Source organism: Dermacentor silvarum, chromosome 9 (assembly GCF_013339745.2).
Source record: "Dermacentor silvarum isolate Dsil-2018 chromosome 9, BIME_Dsil_1.4, whole genome shotgun sequence".
Classification (NCBI taxonomy): Eukaryota; Metazoa; Arthropoda; class Arachnida; order Ixodida; family Ixodidae; genus Dermacentor; species Dermacentor silvarum.
The window spans coordinates 22,148,890-22,172,252 of record NC_051162.1 but is presented as its reverse complement, the minus strand read 5'-3'; the positions used below and the strand labels follow the sequence as shown (position 1 = coordinate 22,172,252).

At 46.7% G+C, this 23,363-nt stretch overlaps 1 protein-coding gene and 1 non-coding gene across 2 annotated transcripts in view; one reads left to right on the top strand and one right to left on the bottom strand.

Moving 5' to 3' along the window:
* LOC119463487 (leukocyte elastase inhibitor-like) overlaps positions 1–13,233 on the top strand; it is a 42,143-nt gene extending 28,910 nt beyond the window's left edge. Inside the window, exons 5-6 of the mRNA XM_037724329.1 lie at positions 9,405–9,579; positions 12,895–13,233. Of these exons, the coding sequence (XP_037580257.1) occupies positions 9,405–9,579; positions 12,895–13,233 (514 nt within the window). The remainder of the gene's footprint in view (positions 1–9,404; positions 9,580–12,894) is intronic.
* Positions 13,234–20,083: 6,850 nt separating this feature from the next.
* Positions 20,084–20,269, bottom strand: LOC119465453 (U2 spliceosomal RNA). Its single transcript, XR_005194879.1, has one exon. It is a non-coding gene; the product is annotated as a U2 spliceosomal RNA (small nuclear RNA).
* Positions 20,270–23,363: the final 3,094 nt, after the last annotated feature.

Here is a 23,363-nt window from a genome sequence, read left to right as displayed (position 1 = left end):
TCTGGGCCCGAATTCACAAACCTTCAGCATATTGGTGGCGCCATCTAGTTAAGACATAGAGCACCCATACAAACTCAGCGTGCCCGACATTGAGTGGGCACGAGAACGGTGCTACCGGCATGGCTCTTAATCGCTTCCCCTTGGTGATGCAGGCTTTCATCGTCGTGCTTTTCGTCTGGCTGCCAACTGATTACCATGCTACGCCACTATCTTCTTCGCAACCGTCATCCGTGCAAATGCTGATCCCCGACATCGTCAAGAGCGTTCCTTTCCTGGATGCAACCTCACCTGGCGGGCTCGTTCACCCGAGTCCAGCCACATCGTCAACGCCTGCAGTACAAGCCAGTGACATAAATACGCCACTTGCGCCGGTCGACTTCAGTAGGCACAAGAAGAGTGCTACCGGCATGGCTCTTAATCGCTTCCCCTTGGTGATGCAGGCTTTCATCGTCGTGCTTTTCGTCTGGCTGCCAACAGATTGCCATGCTACGCCACTATCTTCGTCGCAACCGTCATCCGTGCAAATGCTGATCCCCGACATCGTCAAGAGCGTTCCTTTCCTGGATGCAACCTCACCTGGCGGGCTCGTTCACCCGAGTCCAGCCACATCGTCAACGCCTGCAGTACAAGCCAGTGAAAAATGCGCCACTTGCGCCGGTCAACTTCAGTGGGCACTAGAACAGTGCTACCGGCATGGCTCTTAATCGCTTCCCCTTGGTGATGCAGGTTGGTTCAAAACTATCGTTATATGCTAAGCGATCTAATTCCCTGTGTCTGCTACTGTTCCCGTGCCCACGGGTGTTGCGCGAGACGTTATGTGAATGTTTCTCTGTGACTTTTCTACTATTATGCTCCGGGGACATTGAGACTAACCCTGGCCCTCATACTCGTTCTGAATCTCTTCTAGAAATCGATTCCCTGCCTAAAGAACCCGCTGAACAAATGAAGGTTCTCTTTGACTTTATTAAAGATGTGCATAATCGCTCACTTCAAAGTAGCAGGTTCCAAGCTGAATTTGCTGCAGATATTAAAGCGGTTAAGAACGGACAGAAAAGCTTAGATACTAAGATCAGTGGAATGAACAAAAGACTAGAAGTGCTTGAACAAAGAACAAAATCGCTAGACCGGTACGAGGAACAACTCGTAACAATGCAAAAATCACTTGAAGAGCTCACTGCTAGAAACGAACTGTTAGAATCTCGACTGAATGAACAAGAAGATCGGTCACGTCGAGACAATTTAATCATATATGGTCTACCAGACACCAATGAAACTTGGAAACAAAGCGAACAGAAAATAGTGGCAACTTTTACCTCGGTTCTTGAAAGTTTTTCTTCCGACCTAATCGAGCGAGCACATCGAATTGGTCGCTTTGCACCGAATAAATGTCGGCCAATAATTATAAAGTTCAGTTGCTTTAAAATCAAAGAAAGGCTTCTTTCGATGCGCAAAGTGCTTAAACAAAAAGGCATGACTATAAGCGAAGATTTTTCGCCTGCTACACGCATCGCTAGAAAGAGGCTTTTCGATTTTGGTAAAAGCCAGGCTTCTTCTTAACCTTTCAAGCTCCGTCATGATAAGCTGTATCTGAATGGAAAGTGCTATTTCTTTAACGCTACTACTGCCTCCGTTCAAGAATTCGTGGCACAGCGCGACAACACAATCAACACTCGCAATCATTCTCCACATGCGACACGTCTATCATCGTAGGAAAACACGAGGGGTAGTGGCTGTTTACCGTCATCACGTCCTCCAACATCAGTCCTGTTTACCAACGTTCGCAGCATTCTTAATAAATACGACCCCTTATCATCCGCAATAGACTCGTGCGACGACCAAATTGTTGCCTTAACCGAAACATGGTTGCCACCTCATGTGAGTGACGCTGAACTTTTTCATTGTGCGCAGAACTACACAGTATATCGTTGCGATCGCGCTGCACACAGAGGAGGCGGTGTTCTCCTGGCAATATCATACCTTCATCTGCCATCAGCGTCATTGGGGTCCTGGAAACAGTCTGGGCTTCCATTATCCTTGGTCATCAAACCATATTAATAGGTGTGTTCTGCCGCCCACCTTCTACGTCATCTTCATTGGCAAATGAATTCCATGACACTATTTGTCATGTACGCAATCGATTTCGGTGACGAGTCCTCGGTGACTTCAACTTTCCAAACATTATGTGGAACACTGACCAACCGTCGCTATTGCCTTTTTCCCAACAAGCTAAGGAATTTTTAGACGCATGCGCTGTTTTCTCGCTTTCACAACTCGTTACCGATCCTACGCGATCGTCTGCCAATGTAGCAAATACCCTTGACTTAATTCTAACGTCCCAACCCGACCAGATATCTTCAATCACACATTTACCTAGCATAAGCGATCATTGTCTTCATTTCACTTTCAACTCATCAATTCCCAAAACCACTAAACAACGGAGGACTATACACGATTACAAAAACGCCGACTTCGACGCAATTAACACAGAATTAACCTCATTTCTAGACGACTTCCTCCCTGATTTTGACAACCGTTCACTTCAATCTAACTGGGACCTATTCGTGTCTAAAGTAAACGAACTAACCAGCAAACACATACCGACTCGCAAATTGTTTTAAATCCACAAGCCCCCTGGTATGGTCCGCATATCAGGCGGCTTGCCAATCGTAAGAAACGTTTGTTTCGCTTGTCTAAAAGCTCACCCACTGAATCGAGGTGGGCGACTTATAAATTAGCAGTTGATGCTTACGTAACTGCATTGAAGGTTGCTAAGCATAATTTTTTGTCTACCACTCTTCCATCGATGCTAACAAATAATGTGAAAAAATTTTGGAGAACTATCAATCCACCATCTAGTGAACACATCGCCTTGGATGACCCTTCAGGTTTCCGTCTTCCACCTGACCAGTGTGCTGGTGTCCTAAACGAAACCTTTGTCAAAAACTTTTCCACCAAGTATAAAAGTATTCTGCCTGCCACACGTGAATATGACTATATACAAATGCCTCCAATTATTGTTGAAATGTCTGGTGTCCTAAAACTGATAAATTCTCTCGTTATTAATTCTTCTCCCGGCTGTGATTCAATTAACACAAAATTCTTGAAAAGTTCTAATTTTGCTAGTTCACTTATTCTTACAAAGCTTTTTCAGCAGTCCCTAGATACGTCAACACTACCTAAAGAATGGACGGTCGGGAAGGTGGTCCCTCTACATAAGTCAGGTAACAAACATTCACCAAATAACTACCGTCCCATTTCGTTAACAACTACGTGTTCTAAACTACTAGAACATATCATTTTTTCTAACCTTGCTAATTTTCTCGAGTATAATTCATTCTTCACCCCAGCTCAACACGGCTTTCGCAAAACATTTTCATGCGAAACACAACTGGTTTCATTCAGTCACGGGGTACATCAAATTTTGGGTCGTTCTTCTTTTGACGATTGTATTTTTTTAGATTTCTCCAAAGCGTTTCACAAGGTTTGCCACAGACTTCTCTTGTACAAATTAAATAAACTAAATCTACATCCTAACCTCCTCAAGTGGATTAAGTGTTTTCTAACAAATCGCAATCAATTTGTTACAGCTAATGGTTTTAATTCTTTTTTCAGTGATGCACATTCTGGGGTTCCCCAAGGTTCAGTTCTGGGCCCTCTCCTTTTATTGCGATAGCAATTATATGGACACTTCAACCAAATTTCTGCCGTCGGCGTCGCCGTCGCCGTCGTCGTCGCCGTGGCCGTCGCCGTGAGGTTCCGTATAGATAAAATCTTCACCGCGCGCCGTATGCCCGAGCGGAAGCGTTCGGGGACGCGCGCTATCACGTAGAGCCAGCGCTGGAGGGAGCGGGGGGGGGGGGGCACTTCTACTGTGCCAACAACCGCGCTCGTCGCTCGACCGCACGGTCTCTTATCTCTCCCAAGCGCAAGCAAGGAAGCGGGAAGCCAGCGCCAGAGGGAGCGGGGGGGGGGGGGGGGGGGGGGCGCACCTTTCCTCTGCCAGCAACCGCGCTCGTCGCTCGCCGCACCGTCTCTTATCTCCACACGGCTCTGACCTTTATGCACTGGCCGCTCAGTTTCCGTTGAAGCGAGCGATAGACCGCACGTACCTTCGCCCGCTGCTTGCTGCCAGCGTTTTGACAGTCGTCTGCAGTCATTCAGTGTGATCTGTTCATGTTTGTTTGTGCGCGCTCACACCACGCTTGTTCATTCAGTTAGTAATAGTGGGGCCACATTTTCCAACGCACGCTACACATGTAATGCTGCCCGGATCGGCAGTGCAGCGCTACAGGTGTGTCCCTTCGCACGCGCGCTGCCCACGGGAAGCGCTTCTCATCAACACCACCGTTTCACACGCGCCTTCTCGTGGTCATCGAGTCTCTCTTCATGTCGGTCTACTTACGCCGCAGCACACCTGCTTACTTAATCAGCTCATGTCTACTACAATTCATATTGCTACCAAAGCCGCTCACCTTACATCGTATGACATTGCTGTGTTGCTATCGCATCCATTGCTTCGCCCTTAGGGCGAAAGTGTGACATTTTTTTTCTCATCTATATTAACGACCTTCCTGCTACACTATCCTCTAACGTACACTTATTCGCCGACAATTGTGTTATTTTTCGCGAAATAACCAATGAAACCGACATTAACAAGTTGCAACATGATCTTAATGCAATGTAAAATGCAACAAATGTAAAGTGCTACGTGTTTCCCGTGTTTTTCGCCAACAAGCCACTTACCAATTAAACAACGTTCCTTTAGAAACAGTCAACTCTTACAAGTACTTAGGTGTCCATATAACTACAAATCTGTCATGGGCAATTCAGACCGAATACGTTATTAACAACGCTAACTGCATGTTAGGTTACTTACGCCGTAACTTCTCTAGCTCACCATATAACCTAAGACATCTACTCTATAAAACGCTAATACGTCCTAAATTAGAATATGCTACTTCTGTATGGGATCCCTGCCAGGATAACCTGAAAACGCGCTTAGAACTTGTCCAAAATAACTCAGTTCTATTTATCTTCTGTAATTCTAATAGAACTGCGAGCATTTCTTCCATGAAATCTAATCTTAGCCTTCCCTTGTTGTCTGTTCGACGTAGAATGGCACGTCTAGTGCTCTTTCACAGGCTTTGTCATCATCGTACACTGCATGCGCATTTCTTTACCAGGCCCCATTATGTATCACACCGTATTGATCATTGTCATAAAGTCGGGACCTATCTATGTAACACAAAGCAGTTTTCCCAGTCTTATTTCCCTCGAACATGTATAGATTGGAAACACCTTCCCGCTGATATTGTAAATATTACTGATAACAGCCTTTTTCGTGAAACATTAGCTAACATTGTATAACAAGGAATTTATTTTTTGTGACACAGCAGCTAACAATCTATTGAAACCTGTTGTATTCTAGCAATGTGTTTTGTTCATATTAATCACTACATTTTGTTTACTTCCGATGTACCACACTTGCTTTTGTACCACTCCCCTCTATAATGCCTTTGGCCCTGAGGGTATTATAAATGAATAAATAAATAATAAATATAAGTTGCAGTTGTAAGCCTTGATTGGGCTCAGCAGACTGCTGTGCAGAGAGCATTACAAGCCGCAGCTCGCCGTCGACGCCGGGCGGACAGTTCCGATCGTTCTCGTCAAAACGAGGCGGACGGACTGCCGTGAAGACACTGTTGTGCGTGATGCCCAAATTGCAGCTACTCTTGAGCTACTCCACCAGCTTACGCTGGGACTGTGCTGCGTGTGCCGCGCAGGCCTGTGACTTTTTTCTCTATCCCGAGCATAGCGCGTGCCACGCGCATGCTCTCCTTCCCTCCCATTTTAAGGCATTATGTGCACGGCCCGGAGACGAGCTGAAGCACACGCTGCTCCGCGAGATGGTTACCAGGCAACGCGCGGTGACGTCATCCTTCAGCGAGGTTTTTTGTTCACGCGTTACGGACTGACGGTTGGCTTTAACAGCTCCGCTGTTAATAGTAGACAGCTATACAGAGTAAGGATAGTAGTTTTATTCGCCGTATAAACTTGGAAACATTCACTTACTAACTGAATTAACAAGCATGGTGTCAGTGCGCACAAGAAAACATGAACACATCACACTCGATGACCGCGGACACTCGCTGTCAAAACGCTGGCGAGAGTGAGCGCGCTGGCAGCAGCAAGTGAAGTAACCTTCGTGTGGTCTATCACTTCAACGGAAACTGAGCGGCGAAAGCACAGCGCGCATAAAGGTATGAGCTGTCTGCAGATTGCTTTCAAGACACGGCGCGCGCGACCGCCCGCGGCAGCGCAAAATACGCAGTTGCTGGCAAAGTAGAAGCCGCACCCCCTCCCTCCCTCGCTGCCTTTCCGCTTTCCTCCTTTCGCGCGCGAGATTAAGTCGCCATTTCCCCTTGCGCCCGGTCGCGAAATACGCAGTTCGTTCCGGACACACCGTCGCCCTTCTCCCTCCCCTCCCTCTACGGCCTATCGCGCGGCAGAAGACGTCGCGTTTGCTTTTCGCGAACGCGCACGTCCTTCGCGCGCTTTCACTAGCGCATACAGCAACCCTCCCTGTCACAAAGCCGGGGCAACACTAGTCACGCGGTGAAACAACGCATATGGATAAACCAGCCATCGCGGCTCCGGGCAGCCTTTATGCAGAGTACCTCCAAGACATGGCGCGTGGGCCGCGTTTGAGTTCTGCCGCTCGTACAGCCATGCACAGCCTCGTCCTAGCTAGAGGAGCAGGACCAGTAGGCGCCGCTCACCTGCTAAGTGGGAGAATTTCCCAGGATTGGTGCAGTCGCTGGAATATGGAACTAAATGCTAACAAGTCAGTGTACATGACAATAAAAAAATTAAATAGCCTATCTTTTCCTTATGCCCTAGGAACTGAACCGCTAACCGAGGTGAGGGAATATAAATATCTTGGCGTCACAATAACAAATAGCCTAAACTGGAATACTCACATTACTAACGTATGTGACTCAGCCTTTCGTAAACTTTGTCTGCTACGTCATAAATTAAAGCTAGCTCCCGTTGAAACTAAACTTTTAGCCTACACATCACTATTAAGACCAAAACTTGAGTATGCATGCATAGTATGGGACCCTTACACCAAAACTAACATTGATGCACTAGAAAGAATTCAGCGTAAAGCAATCAATTTATTTTCTCAAAGGTACCGCATGACTAAAGGAAACTGACTTCCCGAATGTAGCAATTGCTACTAATGAACCACCGAGTGACTGACTGAAGCATGACTGATTCCCCGACAGCAAAACACTGGTATCCAAACACTGAGAATCAGAAAAATCCAGCGGTTTAAAATTCTTTTCTTCTTAAAAATAACCTCCTTTCCCTCACCCCAGAGCCTTATGTAACGCCAATGGTTGCACGCCGAACACGGCATCGCCACGCTGACTCTTTAACTCCCTATAATGCCAGAACTAACGTCATTAAGTATTCTTTTTTCCCACGCATTATAGGCACCGGGCGCGGGATGAATTTGGACTGGTGGCGCCTTCATGCGGAGGCGCCGCGAATGAAATGGCATGTGGCGGACGCGCCGCGCGCAGCAGGCGCTGCCGTGAAACCAAGTCTGATCAAACATGTTGCGTTTTTGGTGCACAAACAGTTACTGAAACATGACTGAAGCTGGTTAGGCCATTCAATTGAACCGTTGTTCATCGCGGCATCACGTTTTTTAGGCGGAAAGGCTGTATATGTGCGGTCTGTAGGCCACAGCGCGTTCCGTGCTCAGCAATTGAAACGCGATACTAGAATCGCATGGTCGCCAGCGCTTTTTGCACTAACTGTAAGCGCTGGGGACACCAAACTGATGTATTGTGGTGTAGAGTGAAAGCAAGAACCTTCGTAACGCATTATGACTGCATTTGGTCCCACGGCGCTCATCGTGGCACGAAAAGAAAAAAAAAAAAAGAAACGGCGGCAGCCGCGCGCTGCCAGCGCTTCAATCGCTGGGCACTGTACATTTCCGACGCTGATTTGCTATGATGTAGTTGTTCTAACGTTAATAAAAGAGCCGTTCATACGCACGAGCTTCGTGTCCCACTTGCCTATCTTCGCCTCCGCAGTGTAACGGCTCCGGAGCTTGGGCACCGAAGTCGAACACTCAGACTTGTAGTCATTTTGCCGTCTTCTCAGTGTATCAGTCTTCCTTTAATGTACATTTTCCTTCCTAGCAATTCCCAATTCTGGTTGCGTCCGGCACACGACTGTGCTGTGCATCGACGGCGAACACCAACGCAGTGGCGTGTTCATACTCGCCGCCACCGACGGCTCCCGTCGCGCTAAGCTACTTAAAATGGGCCGTGACTGAAGATTGGGCTAGTTTATAAGCAATTAAGAATGGGGAAGCATTGCAAAGATAAAAACTACAATGGACAGAGAGCGGGAACACATGTGCGATCGGCGAAGCAGCTCAAAAAACAAAATAAGGAAGACATGTGTCTCCTTTTTTTTCTGTCCATAATTTTTGTGTCATTCGCATATTTCCCTGATTAAATACGCGGTAATGTTAAAACGCAAAGCAAAATAGCATGTGGAATATAACTGCTGGAGTTCCACGTCTTAGCTTGCCGCGGTGAGCTCCGTTCGCGTGGTGCATTAATTTGCATCGCAATTTGCGCTCGTTTTCTGCTTTATATACTACCTGATGCCACGAATGTGATCTGCCTCGTACAATTAATTATCTGCCTCGTACAAGTGACGACCTTTCTCAAAAGCAGGCACACGAAAATGCGGTTTCTGGTGCGTCAGCCCTTAAAACCCGCAGTGTGAAATCACTGGAAGCACCGAGCGCCTTCGTCCCGTCGTCTGCTTCACATGCCAGTGCTTTGACAGCTGCCGTTCGCGGCGCTGTTCGCCAGCATATCGCCGCCCGGTGCCTATTACGGATTGGAACAATTTACCTCAGTCGCTACTAACCAGTATTGATTCCCTTGACAATCTCAATTATTGACATGTTGCTCTCTTGTGAATTGATTGCTGAAGTTGATCCTTGCGTTATTGTTCTTTTACTTCGCTTAAATTGTATTGATTCATTTATAAACATGTTCTTTATTTGTTTTGGAAATTTCTTCATTACACGAGCAAGTGTTCTTTTCCGTACTTTGTACTCGCAGCTGATGGATTGGATTGGTATTCTGCGCACTCTTAATTTCGTCTGGTATTGGCATTATCTCTTTTTATCATTGTATGCCGCTCCTGCTTGGGCCACGCCAAGCCCTGCAGAATTGTATAAATAAATAAATAAATAAATAAATAAATAAATAAAATTACTGACTGAGTTTAAGAAAAAAATATAAAAAAAAACGTTTAATAAAATTCGCAGCACAATAAGAAAACGCCTTTTCTCTCCATATCTGCAGCCACGAAGCGCAGCATGGGCCCGAGTTCTCGCTGGTAATCTTTCTCCCGGACGAACACAACGGGCTTGAAAGTGTAGAGGCCAATCTGAGCCCCGTCACAGCCCTGCAGTGTCTCGGCGAGCTGCGACCACGGCGTGAGATCAGTGTCAGCCTGCCCCTTTTCAAAGTCAAGCAGGTAAGCATGACTTATTCCGAAATTCACGCTTACTTTAGAGGGATACTAACTTTATTGACAAGCTGCAGACGTTTTCCTGACTTATGGCCTGAAATGTGCTACTTCAGGTTTCACCCAGAGTAGTTTCATAAAGCATAGTACTGTACATTGTTTTCTGTGAGATGTAGACAACCGCGCGTGATCTATGTAGACAACCGCGCAGCCCTCAGCTGCGGGTCCGCTTGCCGGTGTTGCCGTGCTGCTGCAGCTTCGCGAGCCCTCACCTCCGGGTCCCCTTACCGGTGTTGCCGTTTTGCTGCAGCTTCCCGCGCCCTAGACTCCGGGTCCGCTTGTTGTCTACGTCACTGTGCTGTAGCAGCTTTGCGAGCCCTCGACTCCGCTTGCAGTTGAGCCGCCAACCTCGCCTCTTCATTCATAGCGGGCGCGTCGTTATCAGAAGCGAACGTTATCATCCATGGCTGAAGAGAGCGAGCGCGCGTCGGGAACGAGCGTTTATATAGCCCTTGTGCACCGCAGCGCCCCTAGCGGGCTCCATACAAACCAGAGCTACGGACGATGAGGGAGGGACAAGACTCGGCCCTAAGGTGCTTCGCCCCTAAAAGAAAAAGATTAATGAGAGGTATACAAAAATGCTAGATAAAAAACATGTATAGTATACCTGAATAAATTAAGGAGGCTGGGTGACTATTTGTCGCCGCCCCGTTTCGAAGGGGATGCCATTAAATCATCACCATCAATCATAATCACCCGGCCGGCGCCGCCGCGGGCCGGGGTGCGAAGTTTGTATGGGAAGAGCTGTGCTTGCTTTCCTATGCGACCAAAATGCAGGTGCTGGGCTTTATAGGTCGCATGCTGCGCTGTGATAGTGTAAACATTACAATTGTCCATAACAGCGTTCTGCTCACGCATGCAGAAGGAGCAGGTAAACACCCGCCAAAAAAATGGCACCAAAGCGTGTACTCGGCGTCGAGGACACCCAGGCCCCAGAAAGCGTTGCGCAGAACTGGGGCATCTTTGCTACGCAGCGAAACGTTGTGCAGACCACGAATGTATGCGTACAGTGTATACAAATAATTTCGTAATGATTAATTGAATCACGTAGAGCGCATAATTCAATTAAAGCTTAACACTTCTACAGCCACTCGCGGACGGCTGCACGAGCTTTCGCCAAGGGCACCGTTTCGGAGCAGGTCGTGCGCATTCTACGGGACAAGGACATCAAGTCGCACACGATCATCTGGTTCCCTGCACACATGGGGGCAGATCAAGGGCGCCCCGCCCAACCTCAACGAGTCGGCCCACAGAGCTGCGCGAGGAGTCGTTGACCGCGTAGCTACCGGGTGGCGCGACGCTGAGGTTATGGACAATCGGGACCCTCCCTCCTCATATAACGAACTTACCAAACATTTTTACATGGGACGGAGACGATATCCTCCGCCACATAGGAAACGAAACAGACCACAGGCGTTGACACTCAGATTACTCCAGGTCAGGGCATACCCTAACCCCGCACTGTTACACAGAATATACCCAGACATACAATCGACCGATGCTTGCGAGCTATGTTCAGACCTAGCTGACTTGGAACATATGCTCTGGTGGTGCCCCGCGTTACACGACGGCGACGATGTCACGTGGACCAAATGGGAGGCTGCCCTAAGCCGTCCCGTTCTTGAAGCACAGCTATGGGCTGTCCATCGGGCCCGCGACGCAGCAGAGAGGCTCGGCCTTTTTGTGCCGACGTGGGAGCGGCCCGCTACGTGCTGACGCGCGTTCTGAGGGACAATAATAAAGTTTTACCATACCATACCATACTTCTACCATGATGTGATGTGCCATGTGAGGCATTTGTAATGCTGAACTCTCTCAGAGATTACGAACAATGACGCACAAGAACGCCTCAAGCAAACACTTCTTCTCCCTGTGTGTTCTGTGGACTACGCAGACAAACAGCAGTGGTGCATGCAAGGTAAGGCTAACATCAACTCACCGCTCTCGTATTGTACTAAACGCCGAAGAAATTACACATTTGCCGCCAACATCACCGCTAATAATCGTCAATCAAAGCAAACAGCATAGATTGCTTCGCACACATCGATTCCCACAGTTCGTAGGATCCGCCAATTTTCTCCGCAACATCACCTGGCGCGACAGCACTTACTAAACTTAAAATTCGTCAGACACTTAAGACGGCTTACGCGTAGGAACGCGAGAGCATTATACTGTTCGTAGACCAAGGAATGTCATCAACGTGCTCAATTTTCTTTGCGTCTCACTTCAATCATGGCGTTTATCGCCAACAAGAGTGCTGCTTGTTCAACAAAGTGCTGCTATTCCGTCATAATGTGTATTAAATTTTGTATGGCGACATTTTTAGCCAATCGGAGCTGACAACATGGTGAATTTGACAGTACGGCAGAATTTCACAATGTCAGAAACGGCACACAAAATGAACCGAAGTAAAAATTCGCCTTTGCAATCGTCAATGGGAGTCTACACCGGATTAGCTTTGCGATCCAGGCCAATCCAGCCATGTTGACAGACTTGATGCCGAATATGCTAGACAGAAGACCAACGACCGCCAATTCCTAGGGATTTAATTATTGGTCAGCATTTTCAATGCGGTCTGCGACCGGAGAAGGCCGGTGAAGGTCATGTAACATGCATAGTCACCTGAAAAAGTCCACGCTCCAGTTTGGAATGTGAATGCCTCTTAAGGGACCTACAGCGCGCGCTTCTTGCGGTCGATTAGCCTTTGTGAAGTACCGTTATTCCAATGTGGCTTGGCTCAGTTAGAGATCTCGCCCTTGCAGGCATGGTTAACAGCATTTATGATAGGGCTTACTGTACTTATGTCATACATCGTCTGAAACGTTGGTTTGTGCATAGTTGCATTCGTTTTGTTCTTGCGTTTTTAACAATCGGTAACTCTGATAAGAAACGCTAGTGTTTAAGAAATCGATTTGTTGTTACCGGGCGCTCACTTCGTTACGTCCATAGCCATGCGTATTCACCGTTTTAATAAAACTTGCAAAAATGTACGTGTACAGATGCATAAGTATTACCGACCTGCAGGCGCTACGGCCTTGTGTAAGCCGTTGTGGTAGTTGAGCTAACATGACTAAAAGCAGGTTTATCTCTGTTTTTAAACACTGCTGGCGCACAAGGGCGATGGAAAACGGTAAGATATGTCTGCCCGTATTCGGGGAGTTGAAGTACTCACAAAGCTTGTCTATTTCACGCGTAATAGCGGCCAACAATAAATGGTGAAGGCATTCTAAGCGGCCAGTGGCTGTTGGTCACTACTTTCCACAGGTCATGGAACTAGCCCCAGTCCTGTCGGCACTGGGAGTTCGAGACGTGTTCAGTGACCGGGCCCTGCTTTGGGGCTCGAAGGCGGGCGAGAAACGGGTCTCGATGATGCGCCATGCCGCTGCCTTCGAGACGGCGAGGACGGGAGGCCGCCACCAATCGCGCACCACGATGCAGGCGGGCCAGCTTGGTGCGGCCCTCGTACAAGGACTTACCTCCCTTGTAAAGACCCAGCAGCACGAAGATGAGTTCGTCGTGAACAGGCCATTTCTGTTCTTTCTAATCTGCACGAACCCGGACACTCTGATACTGCTTGGGTCGGTGCGCAAGATAACCTGGTGATTCATTTTTTGATTTACAAGATTACCACTCAAGTTTTGGAATACTAATTGCTTTCTGAATTAATTTTGTTGCTTAGCTGTCTTCACTAATGCCTCTGATACTGCTAACATGTGTTAGTCATAGTTCCAGTTAACGAATCCTGTGGGTTCCTTGAGTTTTGCGACTTTATTCTGCATAATGTACTACCTGTAGTGTTCAGGTTCCTGTTGCATTCCTTATTTTTAATTTGGCGTTTCTGATGTCCAATTATTGTACACTTTAAGTGCATCCTATAGGCTAATCTTTTATTTTTGACGTATCGAACGCCTACAGCCACTTCTAAACATATGTTTCAGAAAGGGAACCATTAGCCATGCCAGCCCTGAATGCCATAAAAGTGAGCTACACCATGTAGATAATCGCTCACTTTCGCGCTGAATCCCACCTACGGCATTCACCACTTTAAGTGGACGAAGCAGCATCCAACTATAGATGTGTACGGATAATGACAGGTATTCTTTTAAATGTAGGCATAAACACGACGCTAATGCGACTCCGTATAGACGCGCTACCAATTTCTAAGTATTTCTAAGTGGTCAAATAGTTTTATAGGGGTGTGAATAAAGCACGTGTATGACTGAAGCAAATATTTGCAAAATATGCATGTTGTAATAGTATAACTTGAGATGCACCGAATGGAATGCATTTTTTTCTTTCTGGGAAAGCGGGCATGAACGCTATGGAAGCTGAATCGGCAGTTGCAGCAGGGATGTAGACGTCGACGTGCGCCGGCTGCATTCACCAAGGCATGCTCAACCACAACGCGCACAGAATGAGCGTTGACGCGAGGGAAGTCCGTATTTAGCTATTCGACGTGCTTATTCCCGACGTATCTTAACGTGGAAGACGAAAATAAAAGAGAAAAAAAATGGAGCAGATTCAACGCACCTTGCTGGAGTCTACATACGGCAAAGACTATGTTTAAATTCATAAAGAGTGCTGAAATTTGTGTTAGTTTCTGCGGTATTGCATTGTCAGTGCTATGACATACCGAAGGCTCTCGCCCGTACGACATCATCTACGTTACTCGCACCCTTGCTATGAAAAGTGCCACACGCGGCGATCACCTCAAAGTGACTAGTTCGCGTTGGCACAATAGGAAGTATACGTGCGATTCGTTAAAGAATCTGGCTGGTTGGAGCATCTATCTGGCTGATGTGCTGGCGGCCGATCTTCAATCGGGCAGAATAATTTTTCTAAGAATGATCTGTTAGACAAGAAAGCAGTAGCACTCACGTAAAGGAAAGTACGGGAGGATTCGCAAAGAAAGCTTCAGTTTAAAAATCATGATGGAGTCATGAAACCGGATAAGCAGCGTAGCAATCGAAGATGCTACCGCAGCGCTAACAGTGAGCACAGTAGTAGCCCTGCTAATAGTGTTAAATCAACTACTGACTGCCATCTACATGAGGTTTCTGCCGCATAATTTTTCTTGAATTCGATGTTTCCAGAGGCCATTTCTTCTGCACTTTACGTATATTGTACTCGAAAATTTTACCCATCACGTATTTAACTGCTAGTCACTTCCAAGCGCATCTTTCACTATAAGAATGAACCCTGAGCCACTCTGGCCCTTATTATCATCAAAATGAGCTACTGCACGTAGATTCACCCTGTTATTTGCCCAGAATCGCTTCTATAGATTTTGATGGCGGCAAGGTACGCGTGCATCATTATCTGCTCTGTACTTAGTTATTTCATTGTACAACTGTACAATGCAGGTTCATATAGGTAGAAGCCTCGCAGGATGCGGCTTTGCAGGAGAACTCTCTATGGACCCCCCCCCCCCCCCCTCCGTATCAGTTAATAATAGCAATTGAATACGTCGGACAAACACGGAAATGAAATAATATGAATGCATTCGGCAGTGGGCACTTTCATAAACGATCGCGCATAACACCAACGTTTCGTTTCTTCTAATACCATCAGCGTGAACAGGTTCCTCCGGTAAAAGGCTCCAATGGAAGTTATCGGACGTATGGCGTAGGTCTGCGAGTTGCTGCGTGGGTTTGCGACTATCGTTGCGCTTAAAACATTTTCAAGATAAAATTACCTAGCACCCACTGTCATATGTGCGGGACGCACTGATATCTTTAACTAAAGTAATAAGAAAGTACGGTGACCAGCACGTAGGGATATATCGCGTAGCTACATGCGTCAGTGCTCCATCACTGTCATTATTGACGAAATAAAATGTATTTTGCGTACACACTTTCTTGCGTTTTGCCTGTGCCTTCCCGCATGCGTCTATACGTTTGCCGGCTCAGTAAGTAATGCATGTTATTATGAGATCAGCGATCTTTCTTCTTGATTCCTTCTGTGTCCTTTGTGGCGCTAGTATAAGTGTGGTCGCATATAGGGTGCGGTCCTCTCCGACCTTCTCCCTAGCGCGCGTGAGATCAAGCAACACCACCTACACATCGCCAGGCCTCTGCACTCTGCTTAATAATTTCATAATACCAGGGGTGAAATTTCTATTACCAAGACCAGTGAAAGAAGTGACGTCAAGATCATCGCGGCTTGCTCGGAAGCATTCTTTTAGATTCTATGGCCGTAAGCCCTAGTAGCATTACATAATAAAGTAGAGTATATATCTCTTGTTCTATCTAGGTCGCTTAAGCCACCGTCCTCCTCCGGTCAACATTGCACGCTTTTACTTGCACATCACTTGGCGGCGATTGTATCGCCCTTGAACATTATACGGAACCTCATGGCGACGCCGTAGATGATGGAGAAAATACGTGCGGATTGTCTATATAAGTGCAAAGAAATATCGTAACGACAAAAACAAATATAATGAATATAATGCCAGCAATAAAGGGAACCCGATGTAATATAACAACCCATTTGTGGCAATCACGATGCAGCTTCACACAACGAGAAAAAAAATGGATGGAAATTGTCGCGCATGTCTAGGCACCCTGCAGTTTCCTTAACGTGGTTACGATTGAGTAAAAAGAAGTCGCAGTTTGGCACCATACCAAATTCGTAGACTGCTTTACGAAGTGAGGATAGCAGTTTTGTCGGCCGTATCAAGTTGTAAACATTCGCTTACTATCTAAATTAGCAAGCATGGTGCCAGCGCGCACAAGGACACATGAACCCATCACACTCGATCACCGCGGACATTTGCTTTCAAAACGCTGGTGTGAGGAAGCGTGGCGGCAGCAGCTAGCGAAGTGACCGTCGTACTCTGTATCGCTTCAACGCAAGCTGAGCGGCAAGACGACAGCGCGCACAAAGGTATCAGACGCCGCCGCACTTGGACTTAGCCCCTGACGCAGATCGCTTTCAAGGTAGGGTGCGCGCGGCCACGCAGTGCGCAGTTGCTGCCGGAGTACAACGCCGCCCCTCCCTTCCCGGGCCGCCATGCGCGCCATGGAAGACGGGGCGTTTCCTCCCCGCCTTTCTTTCCTCTTTCGCGCACGCACGCGAGAATGAGCCGCGATCGTGGGCGCCCTTCGGGCGTTGTCGCGAAATACGCAGTTGCTGCCGGAGTACATCGCCACCCCTCTCTCTCCTCTCCTCCCGGGGCATTTCGCGCGACGGAAGACGGCGCCGTTTCCTCCCCGTTTTCCTCACTTGTGCGGGCTGGATTTAGCCGCGATCGTCGGCTCCTCTCGCCCACTTTCATTCGCACCTACAGCATGCGGCGCGTGGCGATGGTGCCGGAGTTTATGGAGTACATGCCCTTGGACTTTATACGGAAAATCACGGCGACTGCCACGACGACGACAAAAATGCGCCTGAAGTGTCCATATAATTGCTATCGCAATAAAAGAAGCCCATGGAAGCCACACCAGCCAACTAATCATCTGGCACGTATCGTCACATCTGTGATACGAGCGGTGCCCTTGGAACACAAAATACGGATGTGTCACACCAGACTATGCAACGAGAGCACCACTCGACGGAGCACATCAGAGCTGATGGTTCGACTTATTGAAATATATAAAGGGTAGATGTGTCCGAAAAATGAAATTTCGCAATCACTTCGAATGCATATATTAGAGAAACACGAACTCCCAATCTCGAATCGAATATTGCAGTTTATCATTTCTAAGCAAAGTCAAACAGCAGGTTTGTGCGAAGTCGGTTTGGTGGAAGTAAGCGGGGATTACATCTATACTTTCCACAAGTATGCAGTACCGTTTGCAATCAGATGTCCGGACAATTGAGGATGCTGTAAAGTAGAAACAACGGATTTCAGTTACCTGGAGCACAAAGAATAGGCAGAAGGTAAGAAGGGTTGCTAGATAGACGTACGGTAATGTGCTCGTCGAATGAGGGAAATATGATACTAGAACATGGTGCAATGTTTTAAACGAAGGTAAATATGGTGAAAGCCGCGAAATAACAAATTCATATAACAAATTCCTGTATGGGCTGTTTAAAGGCCAGCCATTCTAACTTAATCACTGGTAACTATTCGGTAACCCGCCGTGGTTGCTCAGTGGCTATGGTGTTGGGCTGCTGAGCACGAGGTCGCGGGATCGAATCCCGGCCACGGCGGCCGCATTTCGATGGGGGCGAAATGCGAAAACACCCGTGTACTTAGATTTAGGTGCACGTTAAACAACCCCAGGTGGTCCAAATTTCCGGAGTCCCCCACTGCGGCGTGCCTCATAATCAGAACTGGTTTTGGCACGTAAAACCCCATAATTTAAATTTTTTTAACTATTCGGTAGGAGTTATCTGCTCATTGCGTTCACTCACTCCCTGGTTCCTCCGTGCAGCAGCAGCAGCTCATCTGCAACTCAGTCTTTTGTAACACTCTTGGCATCTACAAATCTCCAATAATTCCCTATATTCGAAAGTAACGAATATTCAACGATTACGAATAGCGAATGTTCCAACACAATACCATAGACTATTCGATTCGCATTCGAAATTTAGAACATTCGCACACCTCTAATTATGAAAGATTTTGACTGTGCGCGCCACAAACGTTTACTGTATAAGCTAGAATAGTCTGGCGTGCGTGGGAAGGCGAATGGGCTCCTACAGCTCTATCTTCAATATCGAAGTAAGTTTGCCATCTATAGTAATAATACCTTAGACTAAGAACATTACCACCAGTGTTCCTCAAGGTAGCATACTCGGCCACTTTTATAGGTTCTGTGTGTAAATGAGATTTCTTCTACAGTTACCGATGCTAAATGGGTTGGTTATGCCGATGACGCAGCGCTTTTTTTCAGGAACGTAAACCCCAAAAATCGTAGAACGACCGTAATACATGACTTAGGTGTCTGCTAGTGGCACTCGCACCTCGGCATTGGTGTACCGTGGTGTATTGCTTGGGCTAACTTTGTGCTTTCCTTGTGTGTTATGAAAGTGAAGTACGACACAGACACAGAGAATACTGGTCAATTCTTGATGTAAACGATGTAAACTACACTACATTACACTCGGCCCGGCGTCCTCGTCATCGGAAACTCGACGCTACACAACACTTGGCCCGGCGTCCTCGTCGTCTACTTCCATGGCCAACGGAACAGGCCGGAAACCGAACTCGGAGGAGCGAGCGAACAGAACTGGCGGGAAACCACCACGCACTAGTAGCCAAATGTGATGCGGTGGGTATCTAAAGTGTACGATTGTGTTCTTTGGTGGACGGCAGTTAGTGATTTCTAATTACTTTGTAATAATTCCTGTTACTTAACTAACTCAATCCGTAACTAAACGTATGTTCTCATGTCATATCTATCATCAACATTAAGTAGAACCATTGATTTCTACAGTTTTAATTTTTAATGATTTATTTTGAATTTAGAAACATTTCTTGAATTTTGCACAAACCAAAAATCGGTGGTCGACCGGAAGTCGCTGCTTAAGAAACAAGGGTGTCACTCGCTGCTCGTGACACTAATAAGTTGGTGTCCATGACAAATGATGCCCTTGTACGGGTATTGACCTGGCAAAAAAAAAAGAATTGCATAAAAATCCAACATGAGAAAAAAAAACAGGCTATAATCTATCGCAAAAAGCACACATTTGTTGAAATTAAGAAAACATTATGCCTTCAAAATACTGAAATTCAAATTTTTAGTGAGCTTAAGCCACTGCAGGTTACGTTATCACAGACGCTATCTCGAAACACGCAAGTAAAAAATCTTTGTGGCAAACTAAATCGCGTCACTGGACGTAGTATAAATACCGTAACACATTGCCAACGAAAGCTAAACGTCTGATGTATAATGAATGATTTTATCTACACTAAATTATTGCAACCTTGTATGGCGGACTACATCACTGGATAACACTAAAAAACTTAATGTATTTCAAAAGCACGCAGTTCGTGCCATTGCGAATGTTTCATACGACCCACATAACTCACCCTATTTTAACACATTTAATATAATAAAGATCGAATCTATATGCGCGTTCCGTCTGTTCTGTGCTTACCATCTGGCCATAAAAAACAATAATACAGACTACATTTGCTTGTTTCGTTTGATAAAGCGACACTACCCAAACAACACAAGGAGTCAGGACCCTTGGCTATAGCACATGTGCCCACAACTTATGGAAATCAGTCCTCAACATTTCAGCTAGCTGCAATCTTAAACAAATATGCCAAACTGGCATTAGCGCTGAGACTGCATACAAGCTCACATTTCATGTGTTTTTTTTTTCTATACGATTACGATACGATTCAGTACTGATGCTCAGTAAGTTGTTTATGGCTACTACTGGCACAAATAAACTGCATCGCGTTTGTGTTGCAGTCACAAAACACCGCTAGTCGTGATCACTTATAACAGCAAAGTTTTATATGGCTAGTTTCCAACGGATCGATGCCCGTAGACCAAAAACGTGGGCCGATCCCGGAAGAGTACAATACTGGGCCGGCCCGAGGCGGAGGAGGAGCAGGTTTCAAGCACTCCGCCTACTAGGAAAAATCAGTTTGATATCTTGGGTCAAAATACAACCCGTATCAGATATTAAGCTGATAAAAGATACTACACTTTGACCAACACCACTTAGATAGCACAAGGCTTATACGCACTCCGATCATGACGTCATGCTACCTGGCCCGACTGTCATAGAATCTAATGGGGATGCTCCCGCGTAAGCAAGTTATTTTGACGTAACCGCTTTCGTCATGCCAGCCTTGGCAATGAAAATTTCGGGCCACGTAGCATGAAGTCATAGATCGGAGTGCGTAGGCCTGTGCTATCTAGGGGGTGTTGCTTTGACTCGCGACGGCCATGTCTACGTTTGCACCATACACGTGTACGCTATCCAGCGTATTGAAACCAAACTGAGTGCCTTCTGTCTCATGATGGCATGCTCTACGTAGGCTCCTTTCCTAAGTTCTGCTCTGACAGTGAAATGGGTAGTCCGCGTGTTGTGCGGTCTCAAGGAAGAGCAGCGTGCCCCGCAAGCACGACGGCGTGAACAGAAAATGGAATGGGCGCGGCGGCGGCGGAAGGAGACCATCGACGATGAGCGGGCAGCGGACGCCAAGCGTAAGCGTGCTGCTCGCCAGGACCGCGAGGCGGAAATTGTTTAAATATTTGGTTTTATTTATAATTGCGATAGCAATATATGGACACTTCAACCTGATTTCTGCCGTCGGCGTCGCCGTCGTCATCGCCGTCGCCGTGAGGTTCCGTATAGATAAAATCTGCGCCGCGCGCCGTATGCCCCAGCGGAAGCGTGCGGGGACGCACGCTACCACGGAGAGCGAACGCACTCAATCTCCCACGCGCAAGCAAGGAAGCGGAAAGCCAGCGCCGGAGGGAGCAGGGGGGGGGGCACTTGTCTGCCAACAACCGCGCTCGTCCGCACAGTCTCTTATCTCTCCCACGCGCAAGCAAGGAAGCGGAAAGCCAGCGCCGGAGGGAGCGGGGGGGGGGGGGGGGCGCACTTCTACGCTGCCAACAACAGCGCTCGTCGTTCGACCGCACCGTCTCTTCTCTCCACACGGCTCTGACCTTTATGCACTGTGCATTCGCCGCTCAGTTTCTGTTGAAGCAATAGACCGCACGTACCTTCGCCCGCTGCAGCGTATGGGCTTGCTGCCAGCGTTTTGACAGTCGTTGTCAGCCGTCCTTCAGTGTGATCTATTCATGTTTGTTTGTGCACGCTCACACCACGCTTGTTCATTCAGTTAGTAATAGTCGGGCAACATTTTCCTACGCACGCTACACATGTAATGCTGCCCGGATCGGCAGTGCAGCGCTACAGGTGTGTCCCTTCGCACGCGCTGCCCACGGGAAGCGCTTCTCATCAACACCACCGTTTCACACGCGCCTTCTCGTGGTCATCGAGTCTCTCTACATGTCGGTCTACTTACGCCGCAGCACACCTGCTCACTTAATCAGCTCATGTTTACTACAATTTATATTGCTACCAAAGCCGCTCACCTTACATCGTATGACATTGCTGTGTTGCTATCGCATTTATTGCTTCGCCCTTAGGGCGAAACTGTGACATTTTTCATCTCAACTGTCATTTACCTGTTGTTTAAAATTTGTCAACTAACACCATATCTTCTGAAAAAAAATATTGTATTTAGCCTCAACACGGGAAGTGATTGAACTTTGCACTCACAAGCAGAGTTACTACGTGCAGAATATTCTCTAGGAAATTATTGCTCTTCGTGACTATTGCAAAACTTAATATGTTACGTGAAGACTAATATTTTATGGTTTCTTCAATTATTAGTTTTATTGCAATTTTGATTGTTTTCAGCCACAAGAATTACATACAAAAATCAGTCAATAACATTTATTTATTTAGCGATTGTGATTGCATTTCTCGATATATGCTATGAAAGGTGATTTTTATGTCTCGCTGGTGTATTTTATTTTATCAGTTTTTTTTTTGCTGTGTATAAGCTTTATTGTGCGTGTTATTTATTCCTTTGCGGTCATATTTCTGGTTTTCATTACTTTCGACACTTCTTTGTGGTGATGCATGTCGATCGATACCCTTTTTCTATGTTTAGGAGGCGTGTGAAGAATTTGCACTATATGTTTTTGTTACTTCCTGCACAGGTATTACTTAGATGTATACCACGGCTCACTTGCTGTTGAACTCTGTAGATAGCCGGAGCTTTGTCAAGCTGCAATGTGCAGCTTTTTTGTCCGCCATCCCCATATTCCTCATGGAGAAATAAACATTTCTTTTATTGAATGATTGATTGATTAATCGATCGATCGTCCGGTGTTCTGCAGTGTCCCACTTCAGCAGGGCTATTGGATTGACCGTTGTTTTATATTTGGTGTTCAAGGACCAAGGAACCAGAGGAACTATTTAATCACTTTGGGATGTACGTCAGTTGCTCACTCCTTGGTCGACTCACTAAGCTCATACAACCTCAGTGAGTCAGAGTATAGCGTGAGTCTGAGCCTTAGTGAGCTCGAGGGAGCTCGGGGATCGCTTTTCTGAGAACATCTAGATAATTCCCAGTGGGCGTAAGTTGCTTCCTGATTGAGTAGAGGTAAGTCGAAGTCGACGTGAGTTTGGGTCTGTGTGAATACCACTGGAATTGGAGCTTCTGTGAGTGAATTAATGTATGTGTGAATCACTTGATTGCCATCGTTGTCAAGTACACGAGACTACAAGCGAGACACAGCCCACAAGATCGTAACTGAATCGGTGTCTTTGTGCTTATGAGTCGGCTCCGTTACTACCAGTAAGCCTAGAGGCATGTGAGCAAAGCGTTTGCGTCGAATAAATAAGATTTTACACAAGGAAATGACCAGGCTCCATGCAAAAGCCTGCGTATATATCTGTTCCTAACATCTGCTCGCCATTAAGAAACATGATTTCTAGAGTAATTAACAGCACCAGCCATCTATGATCGCTTACGCAAGCACATAATTATTTCCCACGTGCATAAAATTTAGGTCATTGCAAACCGGTGGTTGTGGTGCCATTACACTGGTTTGACCCTTAGTTGCCAGCACCCTGCTGCGGCTCGAGGTAGCGTTTGGGCCAGCAATACACCATGGCCATTTATGAGTAGGTCCGGTAGTAGGTATGCAGGGAAATGGGTTTAATTCACATTATCAATAATGGCTCCAGATACGCAAGTCGACTCGCTGTTGGAGCACATATTGAGTTCACATCACACGTAA